The sequence below is a fragment of the Haplochromis burtoni genome, unplaced genomic scaffold, assembly GCF_018398535.1.
Source record: "Haplochromis burtoni strain Fernald_Lab_line unplaced genomic scaffold, NCSU_Asbu1 Contig_77, whole genome shotgun sequence".
NCBI lineage: Eukaryota > Metazoa > Chordata > Actinopteri > Cichliformes > Cichlidae > Haplochromis > Haplochromis burtoni.
Window position 1 is genome coordinate 1,451,013 of NW_024582438.1, and position 24,427 is coordinate 1,475,439.

Here is a 24,427-nt window from a genome sequence, read left to right on the forward strand (position 1 = left end):
CCCCCCCTTATGCTTAATGTGCCTTTGTATGTAGAAAAGCTACAACGACAGCCATGGGCACAGGTTTTGTTTGAGCACTGGGGGGTGAGGGTGGATTAAGCAGAAGGTCTCGAGGTCCTCCCCAAGGAATTACTGAATGTCAGACACTTAATTTCCTTCTGGTGAATTTTAGACCTTTTCTGCCCCCGTTTATGATAGAAATGTCTTTTTTTATATAGAAGAAAATTTTTTAAAATCAGTCATCAGGTGCCAATTCAACATGCCTGGAAGTTATGTTATTATTGGTGGGAACAAATGTGTGAGATGGGCGCCTGCATTCACCACTGACATCTGTACTATGATGTAGCAACCAGATCCCACAGACGAGACATAGAAGGAAAAAAAAACATGTAAAGAATGTGAAGAGTGTAAGGGTGCAAAACAGAAAATATACACTCACCGAACACTTTGTTAGGTACACCTTGCTAGTACTGGGTTGGACTCCATTTTGCCTTCTATGTCTAGAAATCTATGTCAAGTCTTCTTGACATAGATTCAACAAGGTGCTGGAAACACTGGTCAGAGATTTTAGTCCATATCGATATGATAGCATCACTCAGTTGCTGCAGATTTGTTGGCTGTGCATCCATGATGCACATCTCTTCCATCACATCCCAAAGCTGCTCTACTGGATTGAGATCTGCTGACTCTGGAGACCAATGTAGTATACTGAATACATTTTCATTTAAAAAAACAAAACAAATCAAAAAACAGTTTGATATGATTTGAGCGTGACTACGTGTACTAAGAAAATATCTAATCCTACACCGTTACAGCAACAAATTTAGTTACAACCCAGGTGCGCATTTTAAAGCAGTCTCCTCTCACTTCATTGTGAGAGGAGACATTGTGAGAGACATTGTTGCGCAGAGTACATGTTTTTACACTATCTGTAAACACCAGAGATGGATCTTCGGGGAAAATCCCACCCAACCACAGACGATCAGGAGTTTCTGAAATACCCAGACCAGCCCATGTGGCACCAACAACCATACCACTTAAAAAGTCGCTGCTGGGAAACCGATGTTCAGTTTTCAACTTCAGCAGGTCGCCCTGACTATGTCTACATGCCTAAATGCACAGAGTTGCTGTCATGTGAGTTTGCTGATTGGACATGTGGTTTAATATCCTGGCTGTATATTTAAGTCGTAGAGAATCATAAAGAACCATAAATCCAAAAGGACTTTTTTGACTAAAGCCATGTACACAGCGATGCAAAAACTTACCTAAAAGTAAAATAACTCTTTTATTGTGTCAGTCAAGAAATAAAATTAAATTTGGGTTAAAAAAACCCCTCGGCTGTCCAGCCATTATTCTCCCATACAAATGAATGGACTTTACCTGTCTGCTCTACACCCTGCTCTCAGCCACCCGCCGTTGCCAAGGTTTCCGTGTACGCGCTGCCTGGGAGAGCGGAGCCGCGCGATTGTCATACAGTACTGCCAGACATGGCGGCGGAGCTACAACCCGAGTGGATTTCTTGTCTCCCGTCTTCCTGGAGTTATGGTGTTACTCAGGATGGACGTGTCTTCTTCGTTAAGTAAATATCCCTTCCAAAGGCAAACGCTTCAAGTCATTCTGCTCGTTTCTATTTCGAACAAAGTCACCGCTGGATTTGAACGCATTTCTCGCTCTTTCTCTCTGTCTCTCCTTCTCAACAGCGAAGAAGCCAAGAGTACAACCTGGCTGCATCCAGTAAGTGGTGAGGCAGTTATAACCGGGCACAGGAAAACTCCAGGTAAAGATGTCACTGTCAAGTTTTTCTCTTATCTTGAACGCCTTTCGTGTTCGCCCCGGCAGTGTGTTGTTGTTGTGTTACCCAAAAGCGAACACTTCCCACGCTGTGCGTGTGTGTGAGAGAGAGAGGCTGTGATATCCACGCCGTGTTTCTTAACACACGAGTGGGTTTTTGTCGCTCGTGCTGTGAAAATTGAGCCCTCTCGTGCCCACCTCTGCCCAGCTAGTGCCACTTCCTTCGCTGCTGCCTCTCCCCAGGGTGGTCAGTCAGTGGAGTTGAAGAGTGGACACTAGCCAATATCGCCCGAGAACTAGTGAAGAGGCGACCTTTAGCCTAATAGCAACTAAAGCACGTAAACAAATGTAGGAAGTCGTTTTTTTGTTTTTGTTTTGGCTTTGAATAACCCAACGCATTATGTTGACCGTGCAGGGGAGTAAGATTAGTGCATTTAAGTGTTTTGACACAGGACCCTACTTAACAGTAAGCTCCTGTGTGACAGGTAAGCAGGAAAACTGTAGCAGATTGAAGTATGCTCTGGCTCCTCGACATGTGCAAAAATTGGGGGGGGGTAGAGGAAGAACATTATGTATATATATATATATATATATAGTATATACACTGGGTGAATGTGCAGTAGTAGCAGCAAGCAGGTGTATTCTGTACATTAATATGAATAGACATCTGATATTTTAGTACAAAAAGCTTGACTTATCTTAGAGACATGGTACAATTAGCTGCTTAGTGCGTTTTTCTGGTGAGATTATGATGCAACTATATACAGCAGCAGCAAGCTCTTCTTTAACTTCAAGCACCCCCTCTCCTGTTAAGAGTGTCTGCTTCATCTGAATATGGCTGCAACCAATGAGTTGTTTTTTTTTTAATAATGTGTGAGTTCATACATTTTCTTTTCTTTAAAAAATTGTATTCTATTAGTATCAAAAATTGAAAAATGTCCATCAGTATTTCACCACAGAGCTGAAGCCCAGAAGGCAGGCAGCTATTCTAAAAAAAATAATTACTAATATCATGATATAGCTCTGTTCTTTTCAGTTGCAATGATATGCTTTTATTAGCGTTGTGTAATAGTAAATGAGATATTTTTCTGTGGTTTCCGGGGGCAAAACCACAAAATTTGAATGTATTCTCAGTCAGTTTATTGACCAGATGACTGAACTGATTTATCAAGAAACTAAGTGACAAATTGAGCACAGGCGGAATAATTAGTTCCAACCCTAAAGGTGATGCATAAAGCTGGCAGAGGCAGCATATTTTTGGTGTCACTCACTAATTCATGTGAATGAAGAGGGGAGTAAACTCGCACTTTTTCTCGGCTCTCGTTCAGGGCACTAGAAAATCTAGCTTGTAATGAAGTACTTGGGCAAAAAGTAAAGTTTGTGCAGAAAATATGCAGTAGTGCGATGGGTTAAGTAGAGGACTTTTACAAAGCAGAGCAGTTTTTGAATCCCATGTGAAGCTCAGCTTTGAGTGAGTTTTAGCTTTTGTGAAGCACGAGCAGATGCCTGCATTTGTCTGATGGGAGGGTGTTAGGAGGAGAGCTGCCAATTTTCATATTCTAATTTCATAGCAGTTTTATTTATTTATTCTTTGCCTCCTATTGCTTTTTTTCAAAACACATTTTTTCAAATTTTTAAAAATTTCTCCTTTTTAACAAACTGGAACTTTCAAAATTTTCTTGAAAATTCGAGAAACTCTAAATTTTCAAGGTGGTTGCCTAGTTTTGGGTAAGTGGGTCTTTTATGTCTGGCCAAAACACCTTTAACTTTCTGGGACAAACACTCATACATACATGCATGCTGGAGGTGTTGTTTAGCATCAGCCGCTACTACACTGGCTGCAGGCGGATTGCTGAGCGGGGCTTCATGGACTAGACTTGTTCTGGTGCTCACTCATGGAGCTTTAACCTCCTAGGACCTGGCGTCCACATATGTGAACATCACATTTTGGGTTATTTAGACCAAAATACTCAATTTTACTCTGCAAGGGCCTGATATCCACTTAGGAGGACATTATACTGCCACTGTTCTATCGAAATTTTAAACGAATATCCTCATATGTGGCTCTCATTTTTCTTAGAAACAAAAATAAGGTTAAAAAAAATCTGGTAATTCTTTGTTTTTTACATTCATCGAGTGCCAATATGCCCAAATATCAAAGAGAAATTAAAAATGCATGCTTTGGAAGAGTTCGGGTCTTAAGAGGTTAAAGACCATTCACAAGAAGTATTTGCAGTCTGGCAGGGCAAGTCGTCCCATCAGGAAATGTCTTTTTCATGGTGGTGTGTGCTCGGTCTGCATCTTTATGAATGTCAGGACTCAAGAGGCCCAACAGAACCCCAACAGAACATAGCATCGTAATGACATGATCAATGTTATTTGCTTCACCTCTCAGTGATTTTTAATGTGGCTGATGGCTGCATGATTGTTCACATATTTGTCCACCTTTCCTTCTTTCACAGACTTACCCACCGGATGGGAGGAGGGATATACGTTTGAGGGAGCACGGTGCTTTATCAAGTGAGTTTCCCGCCTATTTTACCGCATGACACGCACACCCATCGCAACCTTAGGACCTCTGCATACAAACATGTCATCTAAATTCAAAACACTTCCCCGTTGCGCGCCACCGTGGTACCTCGATTACAAGCATAAATTAATTTATTTCCACTTAAGTCACCTCAGAGGAATGAAACACTCCTCTCAATAGTCTGCAGCTCCTGAAAACACTCCTTGTGGTGGATGTGTCAATATAAAGAGGTTGTAAATTTGGAACCTTTACTCCCTTTTTGTGTGGCCTATCCCAAAAGTTAATGATTACACAGCTACATTGTGCAAATAACAGGCAGACATGGACACAGTGTGCTTGCTTTCCTCTTGCAAGCTGTTTGTATTTATTCAGACTTACCCTGCTCAAAGCTGAGTCTGCTTGGAAGAGTTGAGCCAAAGTATAATGCGTTCTCTTTTTCTGACAGTTATCCTCGCTGTTTGGGTTTATGCGGCTCCTCACATTTCAGGATGACACTTGTCCCTAAATAGATGCTGGAAAATATTTCCGAAATACTACATGCCAGTCCACTCCGCTAAAGGAAACGTAAATGGCTTCTCATTCAAAGTCTCCTTCCAGTGATTTTTTTTGACATTTTTTTATTCCTACATCATATCTCAGGTATGCTAATTTCTTGTGGCTGTGTGGGCAGGGGAGAATGTCATATATCCTCTGTGTCCACTAAAACACTTTGTTCAGTTCGTGACCCTCTCCGTGTGAAGCCCAGGTTCTGCATGAATTACGTGAGCAGTCGGCCATAGTCTTTGAAATACAGTAAATTTCACATTTTGCTCTCTTCCCCCAGTAGCCTGATGTATGCGGCTAATCAAAAGAGATCACAAGTGCTGTCATTCATTGGGGTCTGATTCATCATCTGTCCTCCAAATCCAAGGGTATGAGGGGGGAAATATGTTGTTATTTTGCATGTTCTCTTGCAATTACGTTGCACGGCACGTATAGCTGCGTAGTATGTGAACATCTCTGCCAAAGTACAAGAAGGCTTCTGAATGACTGAGGATATAGCATACGCGCCATATGAAAATAGGATATTATACCCTATTATTCTCATCCAATCCTCTCTCCTTTGACTTCCTCATGAATTTGAGGAGCTTCATGTGGCAGGCTGCCAGGCAGTCGGACTGAAAGGCAGTAATTTTATATTCCAGTATTTTATCTCAGCTTCTCGGTGCAAAACAGACTTGAGGAAGACATTCATTAGATGATCACTGTGATTTTGGCACAGTCCAATGACATGGTAATGTTGCCTGTAAAACAACTCACAAACTAATCATCCTGCCCCCCCACAAAGCAGGCCATCTGCATTTTTGTGAGAAAAAACCCATTTGGTTTAAGCCGTAGGTTGAATTTTAGTCAAAACTGTGAAAAAGTAAAAGCATTTTAAATGATATCGTTGCCTTTTATCTCATATACTGGCATACTGGCGCTTCAGCAGGGTCAGAGTAAACAAAAATATGCGGATGGCTGATTCAACTGAGCTTGTCCTAAACTGAAGCGAAGCAAGTAAAATACACAGAGAAACGGCTTCAGCATACTGATTCTCCCTTCTGTTGACCTTCAATAGCAATTCCCTCTTTTTTAAAACAGTAATGAAAATCTAGTAACACGGAGCAATGTGACCAACATTTGACCGACACTTTCACCATCTTCCTTCTGTGTCCTCTTTTAGTAAGTAAACATTTACCCCGTCCTGTTTCTTGGGAACGACTTTGCTTCTTTTGTTGTTTTAACTTAGCAAGAGCTTTTAGAATTTGAGTCATGTCGTCAGAACTGCGAGTGTTTTAAAGATGGTGGCACATGCTGGAAAAATATTTGGTCAACTTAGGGCACAAGATCAGCGATCAAGACATCTTTAAGGTGTTTTTATGCTTTACGTTACGAGGCTGCGTAAAACCATGCCTGTTAATTTCATTGTGACTCATGTTTTGACATAGAGCTTTGTTGATAGCTTTATGTGATAACTGTCTTGGACGGTCCTTGAGGCATTTTGAGGCTTTGTGTGAGGTTGCCAGTAAAAGCCTCTCAAAGCTCTCCAGTACAATTAGCCCAGTGACAGCTGTTCTTATGTTTTACAGTAGGTTATTATTGCTTTGTCATCAATTTTGTATTAAATATCACAAGTTTGGAGATCCTTTTTTTATATTCAAGCAGTGGCTGTAAACACACACTTGTGTGAAATATAGACACGTTTATTGATCAATTTCTGTGGCTGTTTTGCTAGAAAGCGGAAAAAAAAACCTTGTGCCAAAGGATCTGGCTTATTCACATGCTGGCTGTGTGGCTTGGCTGTTACCGTCGGGTTACACAGTGTGAGCATCAAGGAGCAGATTGTGCTGACGCAGGCTGTCCTCTGATGAGATGTGCTGGGAAGGATGAATTGCAGGTTGTTGGTGTGATAGTGTGGACTAGAGGCATGCTCCGTCCCAAGATTTGATTAGTTTGTGTCGCCGTGAGTTCTGAATGAGTGAAGGTCACTGGAGATGTTAATTGAATCAATCATAGCTTACTGCTCTCCTCAGACTCGCACCACTTTTCTGGATTGGTTTCTGGGTTGCCTGATGCAAAAATAGGATTTTTTTTTTCTTTTTTTTAACTTTGTGGTGTGTTCCAACTGGCAGGTGGTGGGTGCTCGCTACCCAAGTAACAGAGATCCTGGTGAGGTATAAATCAGCAAGCTGTTAACTTGTTAATTTCATTCACAGGCAGTCAAAACAGTCAGTGCAGTGCAAGTGCTTTGCTTCCATGTCTGACAGGACTGCAGGCACTGAAAGTGTGCCGGTCCTTTTTGCTAAGATGCTTCAGTAAAAATGCCAGATGTACCTAAGTATGACTGCATCCAGGAGTTTTGGCCACCTTCACAGCTGTTGAACTTGGTAATAAATCAGAGAACACTTCAGCTATTCTCCTGACTTTACTCTGAGATGATAATCCACATATAAGAATAGTAGACACCTTAGAAGTTGGGTCCTATCTCTCATTAACTTAACCTCTATGCACTCCTGGATGCTGAAGATACATCTTTTACAAAAGTATATACAAGCACAAAAACTATATGCATTGCTCTGTGCAGACTACTGCAGGCAAAGTCAAGCATTTCTACTTTTATTTTAAGACATTTTCTCTCCCTCGTGTCTATGAGTAAATCCAGCAGCCACCCAAATCTGTTCAGCTTGTTATTATTTGTGATGAAACAGTATTTTATGAGACTGGTCCATCTGGCAGATTTGTTTTTTCATTTTATCTCCATAGCACATAATCCCAGATTCTAACTCAAGCCTCATTTTGAACAAGAAGTGGGCCTGTGATTTAGGCACTTTTTGCTGTGTTTTGTCACATTTTGCTAATGAGCATTCCAGACCTGTGAAAACCTCTCAGAAGTGTGTGTCAGGGCAACTTAGGTGAAGTGACTTTGAGTGAAGCAAAGGTGTCATAGCATTAATATATAGTAGGAAAGCGGTGACCCTAATTGTAAGTTTGCTGCCTCGTCGATGCTGTAAGTGTAAATATGTTTATGAAAGACAGGTGCAGAAGTCAGTTCCCGGTCTTTGTTTGCTATTCTTGTCTCATTAATTCTGTCTGGGAATGGAAAAAAAAAACAAAAAAACGCAAACTGCTGAACTCAGGGATAATTGCGCTAGGTTTGTCAAAGAGACTGCTGTTATCTTGTTTTGAAGCCTAATGAGTGAGTAATAAGCAGTCTGCATGTGACCCTACAGTTTTGCTTGATGGCTGTCCAGTTAGTAATGCTTCATTTGACGACTTTTTGCAAGTGAGCTTTGAGGACAACTTACCGTTTCCAATAGCTTATCAGTGTGAAATGCAACATAAAATATACATATCGTGCTAGTCTGCTCTCCAACTACCATTTTCATTAGGCTATTCACTTCTGCTGCTGCATAATTCATCACTCAGAGCAGAAGAAAGCATGTCAATTAAAATGCCGTCAATTATGACAAAAATCTCCTCAGTGGATCTGTGTTTAGCTGTTGGCTTTCTCTGCTTTAAAAGCCCGTGTACTCACGTGTCAGGTTACTCCCAGACAAATATTCATTGGTGGTTAATGTCCATCAAAACTAAATAATGAAGTTCATATAATAATCTTTTTAATGACTGTGTTTGTTTTTTAAATTGATAACCTAGATTCTGCTTATAATAGGTTTCCTGTTGGGATGCAGCAACATCGGTGTTTTAAATAACAATCTGACTGATTGCTGATGCAGTGTGGGGTTTTTTGTTCTGCTTATTTGCTATGTTAATTATCTGTTCCATCTTTTGTGCAAGGGAGGGATCTTCATTCTTTACAAAAAAGCTTTTAGCTCTTTGACATTTGTATGGGGCAAATCTTGTGTGGTACAGCTGCTGACATCTATAAATGTTATGTTATATGCTAATATGTTGATATCAGTTAGCATCGTTGATACTGGCCTATAATAAGTCAATATTTTTCATACTGACTCACATTAAATCTCTTGTTCAAAAGAAATACACTTTGAACCTAAAGAGGATGTTCTGTTTGAAATTATGTTAGTATACATCCAACTATCCTCCCTGCCTCCGGCTCGGCTGGTTATCCGGGTTCAGGTCACTGGGGCAGCAGTCTCAGCAGAGATGTCCAGGCCTCCCTAACCGACCACCTCCTCCAGCTCATCCCAGAGGACACTGACACATTCCCGAACAAGAGACAAAGTCTCTCCATTATGTTCTATCCTGGGGCCTCCTGCTGGTAGCACATGCCTGAAAAAACGCTTTCTAGGAGGCATCCCAGTTAGATGCCTGAACCACATCAGCTGGCTCCTTTCCATGTGGAGGAGTAGAGGCTCCACTCTGAGCCCCTCCCAAATTATTGAGCTCTTCACCCTGTTTCTAAGGGAGAGTACAGCCACCCTTTGGAGGAAGCTCATTTCCATCGTTTGTATCCTTGATTCAAATTCAAATTCAAATTTTATTTGTCACGTACACAGTCATACACAGTACGATATGTAGTGAAATGCTTGGACAACTGATCTCATTCTTTCAGTCACTACAGAGAGTTCATGACCATAGATGAGGATAGAAATGTATGTTGTCTTACTCTTTATCACAACAGACCAGTATAGCGTCACAGGAGGATGCTGCACCAATCTGTCTGTCTGGAGGCCTACATGGTCCACCCTCCTTTGGGTGCACCACTTGCAGGAGTGGCCGTAGGGGTTCATCCCCAGTTGATGAGCTATTAGTATTTTTATATCTTAATTTTTATTTACCTCTGCATAGTTGCAGTGACTGTAGAAACAAGCTGTGAACACAACAGAAATATTACAACCTTTGAAGTTGGCAAGCTGGCTGAATGTCAGTGTCATCTAAGTAACAGTTATAGACATGTCTGACTAAAGTAATAACACCCAAACAGTTTTCGTGTCCTTGCAGGGTAAAAAAAACTTAAGTAAACTTTTAGATTTAAAGTTGAGCTACTCCAGCAGCAGCAACCTTTCTCAGACATTTCCTGTAGCTGCTTATGAGACTTGCACAATGATGAGGAGGAATTTTGGATCTTTTCTTCCTACAAAACTGCCTCAGTTCATCAGTATTTCTGGGATGTCTTCATTCAACAGCCTTCTTCAGGTCATGCCACAGCATCCCAAATGGGCTAAGGTCAGTTTTGCAATACTAAAACAGGATTTTTCTTCATTTTTAACCATTCGTGTCACTGATTTGACTGTGTGCTTTGGGATTGTGATCTTACTGCATCTCCCAACCTCTCTTAAGCTGTAGGTCATGGACTGCTGCCCTGACAGTATCCTGAAAAGCTTACTGATACAATTTTATGGTATTGCTCTTTCAGTGACTCCAAGGTGTTGAGCAGCCCTTTGCCTCAGCTGAAACATACAGTGGATGAAAGTCAGAGCACTAATTGCAAATAATCAATGCAGAAGTCCTGGTAATTCGAATGGGTTCACAAACATTTTATTGCATTCGATGCATTCACCTTTACCAGTGTTTTTGGCTTGCCTTGTCTCTTTTAAAGTCTCATTTTCAGACAATGACATCTGGACTTTCAGTAAACCCAGGCGTCTTATCAGCGATCGTAAGATGGAGATTAAAAAGTCACAGCCCTCGAAGATGGGGTAGGGGGTGGGGGAGTTTGTTTTTATTGACCAGAGTGAAAATGATTTTTTTTAAATTGAAGAATGACTTCACTCTATTTCTCATTTCTGTCTACCTGGGTTTGCTGCATCATTGTCAGTAGCTTTTCAAGAACTCAGAGTTGAGGTCCTAATCCTTCTGTGTAAGAACGATGGGAGTCCCTATGAACCCTCCTTAACTGTGAGAATGACAGTTATGGCAGACATTTAAAGACACTCCCTTCTCTCCAGGAAATAAACCATAGCTGTGAGCAAAGCCTTATATCAGCCCTGATTATGTAACCCTGAAAATCCAGTCATGGAAGTGGAGAGGAAGGCACAGAATCAAGCCCTTGGACTTGAAAATAAATAGATGCAAGTTAAGGTTGTATATTAAATTGTCTGATAACACCTACAGGTTATTTAAACCCTGACTTGTGAAAGCAAAGCTGTGATCAGTCATGCAGAGAAGACTTTTTTTTTACCATATGTGCCCTGGCTCGTAGTATATCAAGAGATTTATTATAGAGGGAACAAGTAAAGCCAGTTCCTTTCATTTGTATTGCAAGAGCTGTAGCTTGTTCCACAAGACATTGTATGAGAAGCAGGGTGCGCATAGGAAAGCCTGCCAGTCTGCCTCACAAAGACAGATGACCACAATCACATGTACAAGGTAATTCATTTCTGATTCTACTAACTTCCTCCTTGTACATTGTAGGAAATTTGAGCACTTGCTAAAAATTGAGGTGACACACAAACCTTTAAGCTGGGAGGCCACACAAGCAACTACTCAGTGATAAAGAATTGTGACAGTGCACAGAAAAATTAATTAGGAAGCCAGAAGAAGGGAGTTAATATTCAGAAACAAACTCCTGAGTTTCTGAGATTAAAGATGCAAATTTATGAAATAAAGCCACAAATTTACAAGAAAAAACATTCAAATTTTCTGACATTTGCAAGGTTAGATCGACCTCATTACACCACAGATGCTAGTGGTAAACAGGGATGCTGCATGCACACAACTGGATGATGTAGCGATATGCTTGCATGCTGTCCTTTGAGTTGTAGTCCCTCATCACAGGCTGTATAAAAGATGTATGAACCTTCTGGGTCTGAAAAGTGAACCCATGGAAAAACCTGCATTCTTCTTAAGGGGCCAGTCGAGAGCAACTCCTGTGGTTATTTAGATGTCTGCGACTGTGAAAGCGCCTCTCAGCTCCCTCACTCCGTGACCACTGTAAACATTTTCCTCATGAATTTGTGCCTTTACTGGTTTCAGGTCATGTTAATAAAACCTTAAGTTAATTTTGCAGATTGTGGTCATTATTAGAATTAGAATTAGAAAACCACAAGTTGCCATCCAGTGAGTGAGCGGTTTCTCAGTCTGATCCAGCGCTCGCTCCTCGTGTCATATGTTAAAACAATGAGCTACTTCTGGGCAAACTCTCTTTACCAGGCTGACATCAGAAATGTATGAAAATGTTCTGCATGTGGACGCAGCAGGAAGAGATCAAGGTCTGTGTGTATGGGGTTTATTTGTTTTATTTATTTATACACGGTGCACAGGTTAAGAGTCCTGCGTGTCTAAAAGCCAGCGTTGATTGATAGCTTAGATTGAATGCAAGTCTGTGGTGAATGACGGATGTCAAAACTGCTTTCCATGTGGAGTGGCCTGGAAAAAAAAGAAGCTTTGAAGTTCCTCTGTTTACCACTTTAAGACAAACTGATGTTAGTCACACGTGCATGTTTCAAGTTTCACCACAAAAAATCACACCCTTGGTTTTGAGGGTGTTCCAGTATCAGCAGCATTAGGTGGAACTGCCCGCTCCTTTCAGGAAGAGATCTATGAGCAACAGAGAGGAGCAGCAGGACAGAACATACAGCTCACGGTTGCAGATTACACAGAGGTGAATGAAATGCTGTGTCACTGCTCTGACCTTCTTTAGTACATTATGAAATTTTGTCCTTATTTTGGATTTGACTCAATTACAAACTTTGAGTCAAATGAAAACCAGATTTTAGTTTTCAGTCATAACATCAAAGCCTATTGGGTTATTGTTTGTAAGTTGGCCATTACACGTGACTAACTTTAAGAAAAGGCACACGGGACAATGTCTTATTCAAACTGCAAAGTGCTGAGAGAATATTTACTCATCCTCTTGGCAGGGGGAGGCTCTGATGTGTGTGACTGCTGACTCACTAACACTGTCTGTGCTCAGTACTCTTGCAGAGCACTTGTGTGTGTAATGTGATTTAAGAGGGAGACCAGACTGCTGTACATCATCCTGATCTCCACATCTATAACTCTCTGTTGTGTGGCTGGGTGCTGACTGGGAGACAGACAGTCAGCGAGGCGAGCTTTGAGCTGCTCGCACTGCTCTCACGCCTTTAAGTCTCAGTGGGGTCCTCACCATCTGGCTTCTATTGGGGGGGGGGGGGGAGGGGGGGAGTGTGTATCTGTTTAGATGCTCTGCTTGTGAACATATGTGTAAAAGATGCTCTGATGTTGGTGGCTGCCCCAGGTGCTGATTAAGACAGTTTCTCAGTGTAAAGCCACATCAGACCAAGTTAGCCCTTTTGTAATGTGCATGTTGTTTACAAATTGTGTGCACAGAGATTGTCTTCTCCTTTCATCCCATGAGAAAAAATGGAGGACAAAAAATATGGGTGGGGTTTTAACATAATCATAACTCACCTTCTATGGCGTTTTAGGTGGGATATGGATGTGTTTGCACATATGACTTTGCTGTAGTCCACACAAGCCTTGCTGGTGATCAGATGTTGGGATTGTTTTATAGTTATTTCTGTAATTGAGCCCTTTCTGGTTAAATCTTACAAAATATATAAAGCAAATGTAGGCCCACACCTTTGGGTTAAGTAAGGGAGCATATAGATGACAGTAATTCTTTGGTCCTAAAGCCTCTTAGTTGTGCGGCGTCTTTCATTTAATGCTGAGAGAGCTGTTGAACCTGATTAATCCCTGTATTAATCTGCAATGAGCCATGCTGATGTTGTGTCAGGTTGAATCCAGGGACAGCTGCCTCCATGGAGGTCATGCTCTAGTCTGCTATTACCCCACAAATGCTTTGGTTTACGTATGAAAACTTGGTATGCTGGCTGTGTTGTAGTTTTTCAGATTCTGATTTTCGAGGGATAATGCTTAAGTCTCATTCTGCATTCGCTTCACTATAGTCAATTTTCCTTGATTGCAATGTGCATAGTTGTACATTACAGAGGCCTATGAAGTCTTACGTCACAAGGACAATATAGAACATTTCAAATCCGTACAGGCTGCTTCTGAAAGGTCCGAGGAGATTTATAAAGCTTCTACTCATAGCTGTTTTCCAGGGTGCCCATGGTAAAGAAATCTGTGGAAATAAAGCAAGCTGATCAGTGAGTGATGAAGGGAAAAGCGACTTTTATTTGCAACTGGAATACTTTACTTTTTGCCCATGTTATCAGTTCTCTGATCTATTAGTGGTGGATATCTCTTACGCTCTTAACATGTTACCGCTTCCATATCATACCGTGAAAAATCTTTTACTTTCTTTCCCCAGCTTTATCTTTTTCTCTCTGCCTCTCTTGTCTGTCTACCTCGGTCCAGTGGACAGTGCACGGCCCAGTTGTTTTCCAGATGGTCTGTGATGATTAGGGAGCTTTTGGAAGCCATCATTCTGCTCAAATGCTCTACAGCTGTGAGCTCTTGGAGCACCGTGTTAAAATGTCCACAGAGGACTCCGGACCACTAATACAGATAAATTAAACTTCTGAATTTGTCTTTAACAAATCCAAGCAGGCAGGGGGTTGCCTCTTTCTTTTTATTTTTTTTAAATTGTCTTTTTTCTTCCACTTTATTTATAAAGCGGAACCAAATCTCTGCTTTCACAGTGAATTCTTTGTGTGAAAAGGGTCCACTAAACTATTGGGCCATATTGTCGTTTCACACATTTCCAGAGAGTTAAAATAAAAGGAAAAGTGGTAGAAATGAAACTTCAACACTGCTGTTAATACCTACTTGGTCCTATTGATACTGTGGCTTTGCTTTTTCGTCTGTCTCTCTCCTGGCAACAGTGTTTCCAACGCTGTCCCTCTGCAACCCCTACAGTCCCACAGTGGGCTTTCATAGGTACGCATTATTTAGGCTCTGCATCTTGCATGCTATTAGCAGGACATTGTTTCTCTTTGTGGCTCTCCCCTTAAGTTTTTAATCCTTTCACGGCTCTCATCTGTGTTTCTTAAGCTCAGCCACAGCACAGATGCTTTAGTCTCCCTACGATGTTAGCCTTTGATATCACTACCTCATTTGTACAGTGATAACCCTTACCTAATCTCTAGTAATTGTTTGTTCACTTCTAGGAGAGAGCTTGATGCTTAGCCTTTAGCCCATCTGCGTTGCTGGCATTTGTAAAAGCCCTTCATCTATATATAAAACGTACCTGTGCGAAGGGTTTCCATAGCTATTTTTGAGCATCGCCTCACTTCATTTTTTAAAAATGTATTTATTTTTTTTAACAAGCGCATCAGTCCCCCCCACCGTGTGCCAGTGTGCATGCATTTTAGCGCGAGGCCCATCGTGACTTGAGTGCACTGCTACTAGATGGGGCACTCACGGATATAAATAGTAGCAGTTTGTCACGACTTCTTCAGAGAGTAGAGATATGTAAAAACTTGTTGAAAATAAATCAGTATCTATATAGTATGCACAGCCAGTTACTTTCAGGGGATTTGGTTCACTTTATGTGGGACAGAGAGATGAGCACTGACAGTAGCAGTGATTGCATACAGTGCCTTTTGTTGCTCCTCTGTGGGCGAGTCGCTCCTCCCACACTCTGTCCTCAGCTGTCCCTGCCTAAACAAATATTTGAACTGTGTGCCAGGTCTGTCTTTGAATAATCTGTGCTGCTGTGATTGATTTGTTTGTATCGCATGCTGAATGGCATCACCTGAGTTACCACACGGGAGGAATTTGCCACAGTGAAACGACATATAAAAAAACAAACACACAAAACCCAGGGGAGGACAAACTGCTAAATGTGTATCCCTTGATCTAAATCTGTGCCATGGAAGCCTGCTGGGTTTCTGCATCCTGGAGTTTGAGCCGCCTGTTTGAGATCAGGTGATTCACAGTTAGCTAGAAAGAGATGCATGCCTGGGTACTGGACATAACCTTAACCCAAACTCTCACTTTGGATGTTCTTTTGAATTCAAGGTGGGTTTTTGTTTTTTTGTTTTTTTAATAGAATGTCGGAAGGCATTTTGTTGAAGTTTCCTTTTAGTATGAGGGCTAGTCAAAAGTTGTACATGTGTCACTGTTAGTATGCATCTTAAACCCTAATGTGCCATGAAACATTTGCAAACCTCCCCTTTACATTAGGTTTACTGTTGTCTTTCAGCCTTTATAATACAGCAACAGCTCCAGCCATTTACTGCACTTTGCAGAAATGTGCCCTCGTACTCGGGATTGCATTACCAGTAGCAGTTGAAAAAGCTCCATATGTTACCTTTAGAGACTAGCTGCAATGAAATCAATCTTTTCCACCTTTTCATACGGCGTATCAGCTCCACACAGCCTGCTTTCAGTTTTGTTGGGAGGCTGTGTGTGAGAGATGAGGCCAGAGTGGTGTGAGCTGACAGGGGCTTCATAACTGTAGTAATGGCTGCACCTCATATTGATCCATCAGTCTAATCAGCTGTCAGCCCTCCGCAGTATGTTTCTGCAGCATTCAGCGACGAGTGCTTCCAGAAGTCGAGAGTCTGCTTTAAATATCAACGGTACTTGCTCAAGGATAAATGCAGCCTTCCCACATTTGTGCTGCAATTCACAAAGTGATGTGTGCAGGCATTCCTCCTCCTCCTCTGAATGAAAGGAAACCCACTGTTTTCCACTGTAAGACCCCTGCTGGTGGTGCAGATAAATGCACCTCTGCTTCTCATGTAAGGTGGCTGGATTTAGCCACCAGTTCAAATGAATCTTTTAGAGAATGCTTCAAAATGTCTCCCCGTGTGATGGCTTTATTACTGCCTGCCACTAGTCTGAGGGTCCTTACTGTGTGTATTCAACTGTGTGTTCGAAAAGGATGGGAAATTTAACCTGCGTAAATGTCAGATTGGTGAATAGATGGGCTATGATATCATTCTGATTATACAGTTAATGCCACCACAAGGTAGATTTTGTCACTTCACATAATGTGCACTGTGCACATGTTGACGCATGCTGAGAGTGCAGAGTGTGATGATTAGAGCTGCTAGGGTTAGCTGATTGGTGAAAACTTAACATATTTTCAAGTGATTAACAGTTACAAATTTGACCGTTTCTCAGCTGTGTGAGTTAGTTTTACCTTAGAGTACAGTGAGCATATACAGTATGAGTGAGTGAGCTTGTATATGTGCAGATTACTTTACTTTTATCATTGCATGCAAACTGGTTTTTCAGGTTAGTTGCTGGTTGAGTAAATGCTTTCATGGTGTAAAAAAAAACAAAATAAACTATATTTTGCCTGCTAGTTAAAATTTGATTTGACATGATACACCAGCAATGAATCTCAGTTTGCTGTTTTCCATCCTACCAGTCTTAACAGTCAGAATAAAAAATGAGACATCATGTTTCCTTATCGACAGTCTGTGCCTTAAGCTTCGTGTCTAACTCTCGAGCAACTTTGTATTTTTGGTCCAAGTCAGGCTTAATGAGTTCTGAGCGGTGAAGTGTTTGATAAATGTGGGCCCTGGCCTGTAATATGTCTGAAAAATCCAAAACCTCCCTCCACATCTATAGCAGGTTTTCGTGTAATGATTTAGAACTAGCTGTAAGTGGACTGTAAGCTGTTAGAGTTGCCACTCGTCCCGTTTGTTTTCATTGCTTATTTATGGAGGAGGGAGGCTCATTAGTCATTCGGTGTGACGGCGCAAATGTGTACACAAGAAGTTAGCTCTTTGCCAAGAACTAAAGCACAGTTGAAGATGGCTCACTGCCAAGCTTAAAATTGGCTTCACCCTTACCCACACTCAAAATGGCAATGTTCAAAAAATTCATGTTTATTCAGATTTAGAAACTTAGCCAGCACAATGCTTCAAAGACATTTCTTTGAAGCAGAAGCAATGTGTTGGCTAAGACTTGATTGTGGTTACATTCATCCAACTCAGTAATGTATTTACCTAAGTCATATCATTTTCACAGTTTACTAGTTAAAGACTAGTATGATAGTAATGTTGCCTGATCAGGTGCCTCCTGCATCTCTCTGTTATGTAGCTGGGTGGGATTCTTTGTGCTCTGAAGCTCTGGAAATGGTTATATTGGCCTCTGACAGCCAATGGGCACATTTAACAGAGAGGCTTCATTAGGAGGTTGGAGAGCTGCTGGTAGAATAATTCCCGGGGTTAACAGCCAGGAGACCCTGGTTTAGCTTCATGCTGAGCCTTTTTCTTTCTTTTTACACTTTCCACTTGTTAGCTAGTTTAGGAACTAAAACCTATTTGGTTTGGGTTAAAACATACCTGTTTACAACAGTGGACACTTTGTGCCTAAATTAGCTAGCGGCTAGGGCTTTCTTTTGAGCACTCCTGGTGCCTCGTTGGGTTTGAAACTTCCACATTTGGATTGTTAGTACAACAGTGTTTTAAAATGTCTTTGACTGAATGTCAAAGCGTCTTTCCATAATAACAGAGAAACAGTCTGCTGTGACTCCAAAGCAGCATTTTAGTAAACTACAAAGAGTCATACAACTGAAATACTGTTTGTGTTGCTCACAGTTATGAGCTTCAGTGATACCCAAAGTGGCTCTGAATCAGAGGGTGATTTATGTTTTTCATGGAGACAGCTGTTTACCACAACTGCTTTTGTAAATTGCACATTGTATGATCTGATTGGATGGTGTGCTTTCTCTCAGCTGGTGTGATGCAATAGCTGGACAAAAGTACTGGTTCACCTACACATTACACCTGCTTGGCTGCGGAAACTCATGCCATGAAGCTCAGCGCACAGTTTTTGTGCTGATGTTAATGCAACATGAGCTTTGGAGCTCTGCAGATGTTGAGTCAGCCGAGCATCAGGGACTAAACGCACACTAGGATCATCAATTAATTCTCTTATTTACACACTAAACGCATCAACGCTTGGAGACCTCGCTCTGTAACTTTATGTGGTTTGCCGCTTTGTGGCTGAGTTGCTGTGGTTCCTAAATGCTTCCACTTTGCAGTAAAACCACTTACAGTTGAATGGGAGGGAAGAAATTTCAAAAACTGACTTGTTGCAGGAAGGGCATCATATTGCCGTAGCATTATTGAATTCAGTGAGCTCTTTAGAGCGACCCATTCTGTGTAGACTGCATAACCAGGTGCTTGAGTTGATACATCTGTGGCAATAAGACTGAACACATCTGAATATCTATCTGGTTGAATCAGCTGGTAAATGAACTGAATCTTGGAAAGCTGGTTTCATTTAATTTAAGCAATTTTAAATGACTTCAAAGCGGCCTATACTGGCTTGTGACTTTCGTCTGACCAAACGTGCGATATCCACTCAGTCCTAATGGTCATAATCCTGATGGCTCTGTATTTCATGCTTCATTTTATGTATATGTGTGCTTATTGTATGCATTTCACAGTGTGCAATCACTGTGATTTAGCTGATGCTGTTTTGTGGCCAATCTTGCAGAAGAAGTTTTAGACTTTTAGATCAGCGGTCCCCAACCAACGGGCCGAGTCGTTTTGTACCGGGCCGCGAGAGTTGAGGCTCAGGTGTGAAATGTATGGTTTTCAGGGTTTTTATCGGTTTTCAGCGTTATTTTGTTATCGTTTTTATCGTTAACTCGGTTTTCCTGGGTCTTTTCACGTGTGTTATGAATTAATCTTCTTTTTTTCGGTACCGGTACTGGTTTTATTTTGTTGTATTTATCCGCGACACCTTAAAGGCCGGTCCGTGAAAATATTGTTGGGCACAAACCGGTCCGTGGCGCAAAAAAGGTTGGAGACCGCTGTTTTAGATAATAACGCTATCGACACTATTTGACTTTCTCAGCATTTTTTTATTTGAGGGGAAAGGGCCCTCATTTGGGGTTTCTGGGTTAGATGAGACCCAGAAACTGATATTTGTGTCTCTTGGTTCAGCGTGATTCTTGTGGTCCCTGTTTATGTCAAACCTGGCTGTAGGCACTTTAGTGCTGTCCACACATATTGGTTCAAGCTTCCATCACCCTAAAAGCACAGGACTTTAACTCCTGCACGCTCTGTCTTTGTTTTTGAAGCATCAACTGATCTTTATGTAAAAGCCAGGGACCAATAATGATCCATAACCTTGTTGGCTATGCTGTCGGCGATGCTAGCAGAGGCATTCAGCTAATGAGATATCGATAGAGCCTTCTGCAATGAAGGATAAGAGAGGTATGTGTGAATTAGGCCAGCTTTTCTCTCTTATACTCCCACGCATCATTGCAACACAGCAGACAATTTTAAAAACTGACAGAAGAAACCTTGGTGCATTTAGCTTTTGGGAATTGGCATCAATGAAAGAGCCTGTACATGTGAACCTTAGTTAACTTGACATGAAAAAAAAGAATAGCACCCAAAAGGGATATTTTACTTTACACAATCCTTCGTGTTTATGCTCTTTGATGGATTGTTAATGGATAGAAAAACCATGAATAGTAGCAGCTAAAAAGACCAGTCAGCAGAAACAATAATTCGATGATTTTCATATATTCTTTAATAGTTCTCACCTATATCAAAGTGCAATGTACTCTTGCGATATGGGAGGTAACTGTGTGGGAGATATGAAATCACATGGATGTGCTAATTCAAGCATTTTAGTACTGTGAGTGCTTTGCTGATCGACTGATTAGTCATGTCGTGCTCATGGTATACCCATTAGTCCAGATTTCTCTAGTTTCCATTGTTCTTTTAACAGAACCTAACAGGTACTGCATAATGTTTCACTGCAGCTGAGTCGATGAAGGCTTGTGTGTAGGACATGTTCTGTTTTGTTTTACATAGAAAGTGTTTCAAGGTGCCTTAGACTGTAGATTTGGTACTTGGCTGCGTAATGGTTTTCTGATGTCTGTGAGCATATGTGAATTCCTCTTCCCTTGAATCAGATCTTGATTACCACCTTGGTTTATAGTTAGGCTTGTTTATAACTCTCCTGGGGAAATGAATCATGGTCTATTGGGAACAATTTTAGGTTCTGTCTGGAGAACTTATCAGCTCTCTGTCACAGTCTCGTCACGGTGAGGCTTACGCACTGTAAACTAATGGACACTTCTCAGAGAGATGTTACCTTGTCTTACTGTTAGATGCATTTTTTTTTATTCGTGGTTGTCTAGATCTAGGTGTGTGGTGTTTTCATTCCTATTAGTAGTCCTATCAACTATGTTGATATGACTTTAAGTCAGTAATATGACAGGTTTAAGTATACTTTTGATGTGTGTGGGGTTTTTTTGTTTGTTTGTTTGTTTGCTTTTTAACCCGGACATAGAATTTTTAAGATGGATACTGATATTTGATCGTTTTTAAAAATCTAATATATCAGCTGACATTTTTTTCCCTTTCAGAACATCAACAGATTTCACCATTTGTTATATGTATTCCCGTTAAGAAAATATGAAAATGCGGTTTAAAAATAGTCTTGAAGTGTTTAAAACAACAATTTGCCTGATACCCTGATTGCTGATATTGATATGTTTTTTTTTCTTCTTTCTTTTTTTGTTGCTTTTTTCTATATTAAATTTTCTATATTAAAAATAGTTGTGTAGAAGTCATTCAGTTCTTTATTACACTGTCACCGAACACTGAACGAGCAGAAAATCGATGTGACACAACAGATAGCATCTGCAACTGACATTGATTAATGCCATTGTATTGCTATCATGCCGGTAATTGGCAACGAGGCTCAGCAAATATATTGGAAAATCACCACTATTCCCAAATGGATTTAACTACCTATTTGTGAATGTATGATTGCCTCAATAAGAAATATCCAACGTATTATCTCTGCTGGAAATATTTTATTGTAAAGGAACGAAATGGTGCAAGACCTGGTAGATTGTCAGGGATTTAGAAAAGGAGAAACCCTAGGAGCTTCAAGCCATGTGGTCTTTACATGCTTTCAGCCTGGTCGCATGTTCACTGTCTCTGTTTCTGATGCCACATGTTAAGCCCCACCTGAGGCCAACATGTTTTATTCCTGCTGCTGAGGTGTGGTCAGAATAAGGTCTGACACTTTCTATGGTGGTTTAACCGGTCTGTAGTTTGTATGCAACTTACTGTTTTATTGTGGATGAGAGAGAGAGGGCAGCAGTTCAGTGTGGTTGATTTAAAACAAAGCATTTGTACTGATCTTCACCTCTGGTCAGACATAATGCCAGAGAGGCAAGCAGTCAAAAAATAGAAGCTTGCATCATTTGTCATGATGACAGGTGGAGTTCAGTGACCCCCTGCTGGACCCTGGAGCAGCACAGCTGATTCCCTCTGTATTGAGCAATTTGAAGTGATTTAGGCATGTGGAAAGGATAATGCCTCCAGCTTTACTTTCGGTTGTTAACAGATGACTGATAGATGACTTATGACTCAGTGGAGAGGGTGTAATGTTAAAACTGGCCTGCTGGCACCCAGGGATCCCCTACAAGCAGCTTTGAAAAAACCTGCTGGTTTTTCTGGAATGGAATGGAGATAAATAAGAGCATTAATTGATGATCCTAATAGGGCGGAGCTCATGAAAGCAGTTTTTTGACTACTCAGGGGCTTCAAGAGCGTGCACTCCTGATTGTCTCAGTAACATGTGCTTGTTTTATTTTCCTCCAGCACAGCCATTAGCAGAACGAGCTGCACATCTACACGTGTGTGGGGGGTAGAGAGATGAAAGGCTCTTTGATCTAAATTATTTTGAGGTTTCATTATTTGACTGAAGTTATTTTAAAAAATTAAATGGGGGCTGTTCCTTTGATCAAGGTTTAGTTTCTGACATTGTCTGATTGAGTTTAAACATTTGTCTATTCTTTGATCTAAATAATATCTGTGCCTCTGTGGGAATAGAAAATCCATAAAAGTTAGAAAAGCAAAATAAAACTTTTGAAAGTAAAACTCAGAATCCCTGGTGGATTTTGTCTATATAAACTCTGCTTTTGTTTGAATAAACAGTAGCATTTTTTTATAGTACGTTTTGTGACATTAGCGTTGCATTGATGCACAGTATAATGTCGTTTCTCATTAGGTCAGTATGCTTTGTCCTGCTGTCATATATATTTTTTGTCTTTGCCAAAAATAACCATGAAATACTGGATGAACTCAGCATTTTTCTGGATTTGTGATAGCATTGAATCTTGTTACTAAAAGTACACTGAAATACAGCAGTGTTGGGTTTTACTGCAGGGAAGATGTGGTTTACAAAAAGGAGAGGGAAAAAAGGCTCGTTTGTGCTTCGGATTTGTCTCCATCTATTTGTAAGGCTTCTACTCCAAACACGGATGAGTCTTAACAGTCAAGCAGCTGTGCTCATAAATCGCCTTCATTGTGATCTCTTTGATGAATTTGAATAGATTTACTGGGATCATCCTGGCCTCCTACCATGTGCCGTTTATTGTTTACGCCCGCATGCATCCCTTTGCTCTTCTTCAGAGACTGATTTTATTGTGTATCCCATTCCAGCTGCAGGGGTAGCGCGCTGTGCTGCTGAAAGTGACAAATTAGCATTGAGATTAGGACCAGATGTCAGCCTGCATGTTATAATTGTGCTCACTAATGGTGTAATTGGATATTTTATCCAGCAGAGGGCATCATAGTAGCTGAAATAAGGCTGGAACTGCAACTGCAGAGAAAGTGAGAGATCTTAGTCAGATTGTCAGTTTGAATTAAAATAGACTTTAGTTCCAGTTGTGTTTAAAATTAGGTGTTTTATCTCAGTGGTTTTTTTTTAATTCTTTAAATGCTCTAGGGGAAACCTAGACATAACATGCTGTGTGAATCCCCCACATTTCCACTCCAAAGAAAGGCTTATTGAACAGTGCGAATCGATGTTTAGAGTGCCTCTTTGTTAGCTTCAGAGCTGAGCAGTGCTCTAAACAAATGACAAGTTGCTAACCTAAGCTCCAAAAAAGGGAAAGAAGCTATTCAACAAAGGGCTTCTCACTCCTGCTACGTGCTTGTAGGTTTGCTTATATTTTTAGTGCACTGCTTGCAAAGTGAGGTGGATGTGAGCTGGGGTTTAAAAACAAAAGATCTGCTGTCATCCAGTGGTGCAATCCAGAAGTTGCAGTCTCTTTGAGTGAATCAATCACAGAGCCCCTACCTCCTCTGGTACAATGTACACCCCTCCTATACAACCTGAAGGGAGGAGAGGGATGGAGATCTAGCACAAATGTAGAGAACAGGTTCATAACATCAGAGGCCTGTATTGTAGTTTATGTCTCATCATTCACCTGACGAGTGTAAGATCCCCTGTTCGATCTCTGGAGGAGACACAGACTTTGGTGGTTACGCCAGGGGGAAGAAAAAGAAAAAGAAAAAAGCTAAATCAAACATGTGGAGCTACCTGCTGAGAAGACCCCTTGTGAATATTGGTGCCCTGCAGGTAGCTTACTTTTATTTGGTGATGTAATTGCACAGCTTTGGTAGGCATTAATAATTTATGCCTTAAAGGTTCTTGAAGCAGGTTGCTTCAGCTTTTTGATGTATTTATTCTGACTTGATTCAAATTGCCCAGGTCTGGTTTTGTTTTTGTTTGTTTTTTTTTTGGTTTTTTTTTAGAAATGATGTGTAACATTTTGTTTTTGCCATTGGGAGGCAGTGTTGGATCTTAACATCTAGCAGCCCTGTGGTCACTGCTTCAATGTAGTTGTTATTATTGCCTTAAACTTTTCTTCATTATATATATAAAAACATGCCTCTGTTAGAATGTGTGTGCAGATTAATTAAGTTTTGTGTGTGTGTGCATGCTTGTGGTGTGTGTGTGTGTGTGTGTGTGTGTGTGTGTGTGTGTGTGTGT

At 40.9% G+C, this 24,427-nt stretch overlaps 1 protein-coding gene and 1 long non-coding RNA gene across 12 annotated transcripts in view; one reads left to right on the forward strand and one right to left on the reverse strand.

Moving 5' to 3' along the window:
* Positions 1-1,486, reverse strand: part of LOC102311895 — an 11,481-nt gene extending 9,995 nt beyond the window's left edge. The window contains exons 1-2 of the long non-coding RNA XR_001336534.2: positions 1,381-1,486; positions 440-688 (exon numbers count right to left, since the gene is read on the reverse strand). This is a non-coding gene — a long non-coding RNA (uncharacterized LOC102311895). The remainder of the gene's footprint in view (positions 1-439; positions 689-1,380) is intronic.
* Positions 1,478-24,427, forward strand: part of LOC102312117 (pleckstrin homology domain-containing family A member 5) — an 84,317-nt gene continuing 61,367 nt past the window's right edge. For all 11 annotated transcript variants that reach the window (XM_014335765.2, XM_014335768.2, XM_014335766.2 and 8 more), the window contains exons 1-3: positions 1,478-1,579; positions 1,701-1,777; positions 4,254-4,311. In XM_014335765.2, coding sequence (XP_014191251.1) covers positions 1,488-1,579; positions 1,701-1,777; positions 4,254-4,311 — 227 coding nt within the window. In that variant the 5' untranslated portion in view covers positions 1,478-1,487. The remainder of the gene's footprint in view (positions 1,580-1,700; positions 1,778-4,253; positions 4,312-24,427) is intronic.